At 37.1% G+C, this 8,426-nt stretch overlaps 1 protein-coding gene across 1 annotated transcript in view; it reads right to left on the minus strand.

Annotated features, from left to right (window-relative positions):
* Positions 1–1,935: 1,935 nt before the first annotated feature.
* Positions 1,936–8,426, minus strand: part of STYK1 (serine/threonine/tyrosine kinase 1) — a 33,304-nt gene continuing 26,813 nt past the window's right edge. The window contains exons 8-9 of the mRNA XM_006888460.1: positions 7,334–7,430; positions 1,936–2,140 (exon numbers count right to left, since the gene is read on the minus strand). Coding sequence (XP_006888522.1) covers positions 1,936–2,140; positions 7,334–7,430 — 302 coding nt within the window. The remainder of the gene's footprint in view (positions 2,141–7,333; positions 7,431–8,426) is intronic.

The raw sequence follows: 8,426 nt of genomic DNA on the forward strand, positions 1-8,426 counted from the left end.
TGGAAAAAGACACAATGCTCAGAAAGGTGGAGGGTTGGCCAAAGAAAGGAAGACCCTCAATCAGGTGGATTTACATGGTGACTGCTGCGATGGGGTCTAATATGTCAGGAAGTGTGAGGATGCCACAGCTTTCAGATCTGTTGTTCATAGGGTTGCTCTGGGTAATGTTCAACTTGATGAGACCTAACAACAACACACCTTATCACTGGAGGGTCAATTATGAGTCAGTAGTGATTCGACAGTACACACAATAATTTTTCATTGAGAGAACTCTGGTGGTATAGATGGCAAGGAGTTGCACTGCTAACCCAAAGGCCAAACATCTCTAGTGATATGAATCCACAAGCAGATCCAGGGAAATCTCTTCCTATGCAGTTTACACCTCTTAAAATCCACTGGAAGATCAGCTAGCTGTGAGTCAGTTCCAACTCAACAGCAATAATTTGAGTTGTTGAGCTGCTACTTCAACAGAATTGATATGTTAAAATGTTCTATTATTATGGTGGAGTTGTTTATTTCTTAAAAAGAACAAGAGTAGCAATATTAATTTCTAATAAAAGACATTTCAGTCCAGAGTCAGCATAATGGACAAGAAAGAACACTAGACAGTGATTAAGGGTTCAGTCCAGGAAGAAGACATAACTTTAACACATATATTTCACCAAATGAAAGACTCTCAAAATACATAAAGCAAATGTTAACAGAATTGAGAAAAATATGTAAATTCAGGAGATTTTAAGCTAAAAAGAGATGAAAAGCTAAGGGACAAGAAGGGAAAAAGAAAGAAAACTTACATTTATTGAGCACACATGTGCCAAACAATGTATAAAATTCTCTATCATAACTCCTTTATGAGGTAGGTATTCATTTTATACATGCAATATCCCCTTATTGACAATGAATTTTTATCCCTTGAATTTTTATATTAGGATTAATTCTATTTACTTTTATCATCTCTACTTTTGAGATTAAGGCAGTTATATACCAGAAAAATTTATAGGCATTTAATAAATATAAACCTAATAAATTTCACAGTCTATAAATGGATGATTCAAAATAGGAAGATTCTGTCTTTCCTTCTCTGAATATATATATGATACTAAGCCTTTTTTCCCCTTGCTTTCTACATTTTCTATTTCTTACATACACAACACAGCATTTTTTTATCCCTGTCTAAACTTCAACTCTCTAGGCTCAGTCTCCTTGGTCTTATGTGGACAGCGAGGCTTGCCTGACGATCAATATATATTCAGTGTCCTTATTCAGGAATCGATTCCTCCAGCCTCTAGATTAGCAGTATCAATAGAATTCACCTGTCTCTGACAAAAAGATTATTTTTACCTAAGCTAAAGGGGAATCCTGGAAGTTTTCTTCATAATTCTTTTACAGGTCTGTATGACACAAGGACTAAAGAATTGTATGTCCTTCCTCTGCCATTTCTCTGAAGGATAGCCTTGATCAATATCTAAACTCCTATGCAAAAATAACTTCTCATTTTCTTTCTCTACAATGCCTTTATTGACTTCTAATTCTTTTATTTGACTATCTAGACTTTATAATATTCTAAATGAAAGCATGCTTCAGGAAGGCACTCGTCTGGGATGTGAGAAAACCAACTTCTTTGTGCCATGCCCTAATAAATACTGTAGATTTCCAAAACTTTCTTTGTCATCACTTCTCCTTTGGATCTTTAAGATAGTCTTGAGCATTGGAAAGGCAGAAAGGAGATTCCAGGTATTTCTCAGCCTCAAGGATGTGGGATGTAGAGCCCATGCCAGCATCCTTTCAAGTTTCTAGGCGATTTTGTAGAGAAAAGCCTAGAATGCATGTCCAGTTTCTCCCTTCATGATCCATCAGAAAGTCCACTCTAAGTTCTTGGCAGAATCACTTCCAAGAGCATGTGGTCACACATAAATATTTCTTGCTTGGAGGTCCTCAAAGGAAGGTGTAGTTATAGGGGAGGTTTTCCACACTGATGCCAGCCACAACTGCATATAGTTCAGGTACCACTAATTCTGGTACTTGCAGCACAGCCTTGTCATCTGCAGTTCGAGAGGCAGTTTCTAGGCGTGAGCGTAGCTCTTTAAGTAAGGGACGGCTGTTCTCATTCCAGCGCCAGCATGCCTTCATAAGATTATACCTGAAAGGAAAACCAGAGAAAATGATTTGACAAGTTGCATGTATGAGCAACATTTCTCCTCTCCCAACAAACCTTAAAAAAAACAAACAAACATAAAAATCTTGCAATTCCAATTCTTTCACTTATTTCTCTTTGCTCTCCCATATTCTAATATCATTCCTTCTTATCTTCAAATCTCTTGTCAGAATCATCTTAATAACACACAAACCCCAAAATTTATTGTCCTTGAATTCACTCATATTGGCCCTATAGAATACAGCAGAACTTAGCTAACATAATAGTTAAAAGCTCATTTTGATTAAATAAGATGTCTTTCTCAGTGGCTATAAATCACATGGAGTTTATCAGTCTTTCTCCCTCAGGGCACATGGTAGATTCAAATTACTCACTTTTAGGTTAGTAACCCAACTTCCTAGGCTAGGGAGTGGACCTAAGCTACCAGAGCTCCCCTCCTAAAAAGCATTACTCAAGATTTTTCTAATTAAAACCAGAATGATATAATAGGTTTTCATCCTACTGTTAATCACTCTTTCAGAAGTTAAGTGTTATTATTTTACAGTTATTAAATTACAGTATTCAAGACAACTATTGAAAGTTGTAGAATAATATAATCCAGGCCAATTTCAGATAATGTAATCAGAAGCTTCCTTCCACTCATGTAGGCGATTTCTCTCATTTAAAAGTTAGCTTTAGGGGAGCTCTGGTGGCCTAGTGGCAAGGAACTGCAACTACAATCCCAGAGGCGCAAGGTTCGAACCCACCAGATGCTCTGCCGGGGAAGGAGGGACAATCTCCTCCTATACCAGTCAGATCTGATTTGACGGTACACGCACACACAAAAAAAATAACAAAAAAAATAATAATAAAAGTTAGCTTTAAGTCTAAGTGCTCCAGAAAATTGTATTAATTAAGTCAAACATGCTTGCCATCTTTTAATCAGTTTAGTCTATGTAGAATTTTTAATGCCATCTGGCTCCACACACTTTTTTATCACGTCCCTGTGTGCTCAATGACCTACAGTGATTTCCTACTGCTTTTCAACCATATAAAGCTTATATTCTACCCTCTGCATTCTCTACCTCTTGGGAGGGGGTGGGAAGGAAGGGAGCTGTCAAATCAATGCAAACCCATGGTGTTTTTTCATGTCAATGCACATAATGACTCCTATGTGTGTCAGATTAGAATTCTTCTCTTTAGGGTTTTAAATGATTGAGTTTTCTGAAGTAGCACTGGTGGGTAAACTCAAATCTCCAACTTTTAAAAAAAAATTAATTTTAAAGTGGTTTACTTACAAAGTTTGTATACTTTGCTTTTCACACCAGATGTTCCCCCTTTAAGTGATAATCATTTGCACTACCTAAATGGGGCTAGACGTCATGCAATTACTTGTTCTTGAGCTAATTCTGTGAATTTCTCCCTAATAAACCTCAGTCAGCTCCATTTCCTACATTCATAGATGTTACACCAACTTTGTAAGTGATATTGCATTAATAATACTGCCAACATTTAGCAATAAATTATTATAGATAAGTCACAGTGTTGTTATTGTTAGGTGCCGTCATCTTGGAACTACTCATAGCTGACCAGTCAGTGGTTTTGCAGAGGCTGTAAGTCACACGGGAGGAGAATGCTCCCAATAACCTTTTGCTTGAATTATCATTATGCCCATTTGGAGACAAACAATATAAAGAAAAATATTTTGTTCAAGACAAAAGAGAGAATAAGTAGCAAGGTGAGGACTAAATTTATGCTTTTTTGTCACCAGAATATGACTGAACTTTTTACTATTTTGCTACATCACCTCACATTTTATATTTTTTATGTTTCCAATCTCCCTTCAGTCGGATATGTGTCTCTCTCAATATCATGAACAACCAAGGCTGTGATTGTGGATCCAACCAAGATAAAATCATTCACAATTTCCATCTTTTCTCATTTATCATACTTTTGCCTATCATTCCAAATGCGAGATTTTTGTTCTTGATATTGAGATGTAATCCATAAAGAAGGCTGTAGTTCTATGATTTTCTGCAGCAAGTGCTTCAAGACCTCTCCACTTTCAGCAAGGAAGGTTGCTTAATCTGCTTAATGCAGGTTGTTGATGAGTCTACCTCCAAACCTGATGCCACATTCTTTGTCATAGAATCCAGTTTCTTGAATGATTTGCTGAAATACGGATTTAATAGGTATGAAAAAAAAGGATATAACCCTGACACATGTCTTTCCTGATTTCACTTTTTTAAAAAAAAATTTTTTTTTAATTTTTTTGGTGTGTGTACCATCAAATCAGATCTGACTAGTCCAGGAGGAGATTGCCCCTCCTTCTCCAGCAGGGCATCTGGTGGATTCGCTCTTTCCTGATTTTAAGCCATACAGTGTTCCCTTGCTCTGTTCAGACACTTGTTTCTTGGTCTAGAAATATATGGTCTTCACGGGAGCTCTGGTGGCCTGCTGGTAAGAATCTGTGCTACAATTCCAAAGGCTCATAATTCAAATTCACCAGTTGTGCCACCAGAGAAAGAGGGACAATCTCCTCCCGTGTGATTACTGCCTTTAAAAATCCAGTGGAGGGTCAGCTAGAGTTAATTCCAACCTGATGGCACACAACAACAACATGAGCACAATTAAGTGTTCTAGAATTCCCATTTTTCTCAATGTTAGTCCATTTGTTTTATGATCCACACAGTCAAATGACTTTGTGTAGTCAATAAGACACGTATAAACACATTTCTGATAATCTCTGCTTTCTGTCAAGATCTGTCTGACATCAGCAATGATATCTCTTCTATCACAGCCTCTTCTGAATCGTTTGAATTTCTGCCAGTTCTCTGTCAATGTACTGTTTAAGCCATTTTTCTCACAATCGTTGAAATTAATTACATTGTGATACAGTTTTCACAGTCTGTTGGATTACCATTTTTTGGAAGTGGGAACAAATACGGATCTCTTCTAGTCAATTGGCCAGGTACATAGATGCCTTCCAAATTTCTTGGCATTCCTTAATATAGTAATTTTGTATTATGTATGAAACTAGAGAGAAAACAATGTACCAATGATCACTGCTATTAGTATTATTGCTGTTTTACATACTGTTTAGTATTGCAGGGAGTTAATCCTGATATTTAATTAAAGTAACTCCTTATTATCAGGAAAACTGAATATAAAGATTAACTCCCTATAATGTGAAACAATGTGAAAAATAGCAGTAAGTCTAGTAACAATGTTCATCAATATATTCTCTTCTACATTCTTATACATACTTCAATATTATCTTATGTTCTAAAACATTTTTCTGTATTCTATTATAAGTACACTTATGTATGTAATTTAAAATTATTCCTTTTCCTGCCTCACCATCTTGAATTACCAATTGTCCCTTCCTGCTGGCCATATCATACCATTGTGCTTTCCTTCTCTTGCCTTAAGTCTTCTTAATCTTTTCATTGAATGTGTTGAGAGATGAGAAAACAATCAAACTTTAAAAATCTAATATTAAATAAGAGCCTATATACTCTCAATGAATGATTCTACAAGGTTGAGACCAAAGCAATGAAATTTTGCTCACCTTCTGACCCTACCCAATACTCCATGTGGTCCAGGAATAGTAAATAATATGATTAATGTTTCCCCTAGACCCGATTTTATGACCCACTGTAGGGAATTAACATTTAAAACAAAGTATGGTGAAATAATGGAAAATGACTCCAAGCCCTTGAAACTGATGTGACTACCCCAACCACCATTTAGAATGGATAAATATCCTACTATTCTCTTTGTTCTGCATTGATGTCAATTGAGCACGAGCCCACGTGTAAATTGTAAAGCATAATTTTGGTTTTGGACTTCATAGAGAGTTTAGATCCTTCAGATTGTTGTATAATAAATTTAATGACAGATGTTTTATAACTGAAGCTGTCAGGGGAAAAAATATATTTGAATAAATAAACCACTATTGTACTTTCATAAAGTATCTGTTTCAGAAGTTTCCTAATGAGTTAAACTTTATTGATCTAGACTCCTAACACTATTTCAGTAGTTGCCACATGATTGTATGTGTGAGTGATATATAAATCCCAGAACACTTGATTGTGCTGTAGCTATGAGTCATCTACGACTCGACAGCATTAAACAACAACAACAACATCCTTGGACCAGGCAGTCATCAGAACAGAGCAAGGAAACACTGTATGGTTTAAAATTGGTAAGGGTGTATGCCAGGGATGTGTCTTATCTTCATACCTTTTTAATCTAAATGCAGAACAGATCATCCAGGAGACTGGGATCTCTGGGGAAGAATGTGGCATCAGGATTGTGGGAAGACTCATCAACAACCTGCGTTATGCAGATGACAAAACCCTGCTTGCTGAAACTGAGGAGGACCTGAAGCACTTGCTGCAGAAGGTCAAGGACTGCAGCCTTCAGTATGGATTGAGGTTAATGTCAAGAAAACAATGATTCTCACCACTGGGCCAATTAGCAGCATGATGATAGATGGTGAAGAGATAGAGATTAACAGCTTTAGTTTGTTTGGCTCCACAATCAGCATTTCTGGTACCAGCAGCCAGGAAATTAAAAGATTAATTGCATTGGGAAAGTCTGTTGTCAGGGATATCTTGAGAGTAGTAAAAAGCAATGATGTCAGGCTGGAGACTAAGGTATGCTTGATCCAGGCCATGGTTTTCACAATTATGTACTATGCATCAGAAAGCTGGACAATTACTAGGAATGATAGAAGGAGAATTGATGCCTTTGAGCTGTGATGCTGGTGAAGAGTACTGAATATACCATGGACTGTTAAGAGAACAAACAGGTTCATCCTGGAGAGGGTGATACTAGGCTGCTCCTTAGAGGCAAGGATTCTGAAGCTTCATCATACTTTGAGTATTTTACAAGGAGGGACCAGTCCTTGGAGAGGGACATTATGCTTGGGAGGGTAGAGGGACACAGCAAAAGGGGAAGACCCTTGATGAGATGGATTGACTCACTGACTGGGTAGCTGTGTCAGAGTCAGTAAGGATGGCTCAGGAAAGAGCAAGGTTTAGAGCTGTTATGCATAGTGTTGATATGTGTTATAGGTGAATTGACGGCACATAACAAACAACAACTATATATTGCTACTTTAAAGGGAAATAATTGATGAAGGAACAAAAAAATTTTAAGACCAGAGAAAATCAGAACTTTAAATTTGCTTACATGGTGTGTTTGCAGCTACTCGGTCGCTGCATGATTTTCCCTCTCTGGAGATACTGTAGGATGCTGGTAGGAGGGACTTCAGGATATGGTGGAGCTCCTGCCAACATGGAAACAATAAGAATGTCAGAGAACTTCAGGGACCTGTAGAGTAGGAACTATAATTTAACACTATCCCCCTTGGGTAACTGCCTGCATAAGATGAGAAGTGTGTTAGATATTATATGGATGCCACCTGGTCATCGAAAAAGGAGATGGTTTAGTTCTTTTAAAAAAAAAAAGATAATACTGAGAGGTGGGAGGAAATATTAAGTTAAGAGAATTCGAGTCCTTGGGAAAACCACAATATGAGACAAGGGAGAGAAAAAGCCTTTCCTCCATACCCCTACTGTGAGATGTTGCTGCAATTTCTCAGGCTAATCGATTATTTAGTCCAGAAATAACATTTAAATGTACAGGCCTAAAAAACCTTTCAATGCAACGTCACTCTCCAATATATCCTTTAGATTTGAAAACAGCTCTTGAAACATTTAGGGGAAAGAAAGTAGGAAGAAAAATGAAAGGGAAGGAGAGAGGGTGGGAAGAGGATAGGAAGGGAATCATCCATCACTTTATGAGGCTTATCTTGGGAATCAAGTTTAGATATTATACCAGCCCACTTAAACTACAAAGCTTGCATGCATGATCTAAACTCCAAATAAACTTGCATGCAGATACACTATTTTGAAGCTATGGTAGCACAATGGCTACAGACTTGGCTGCTAACAGAAAGTCAGCAGTTCATACTCACTGGCCAACTCTACAGAAGAAAGATGTGACATGATAGTATACTTAGAAAACCCTAAAGACTCAGCAAGAAAACTATTGGATGTAGTTGACAAATTCAGCAAAGTAGCAGGATACAAGATCAACATACAAAAACCAGTTGGATTTCTCTACAATGACAAAAAGAATACAGAGTCAGAACTAAGAGAAACAATACCTTTCACAATAGCTGATCAAAAGATTAAATACTTGGGAATAAATTTAACCAGAAGTACAAAGGACCTTTTCCAAGAAAATTACAAAACATTACTACAAGAAACAAAAAGAGATC

The sequence above is a fragment of the Elephantulus edwardii genome, unplaced genomic scaffold (genome assembly GCF_000299155.1).
Source record: "Elephantulus edwardii isolate Elephantulus edwardi_28Jun2011 unplaced genomic scaffold, EleEdw1.0 scaffold00067, whole genome shotgun sequence".
NCBI lineage: Eukaryota > Metazoa > Chordata > Mammalia > Macroscelidea > Macroscelididae > Elephantulus > Elephantulus edwardii.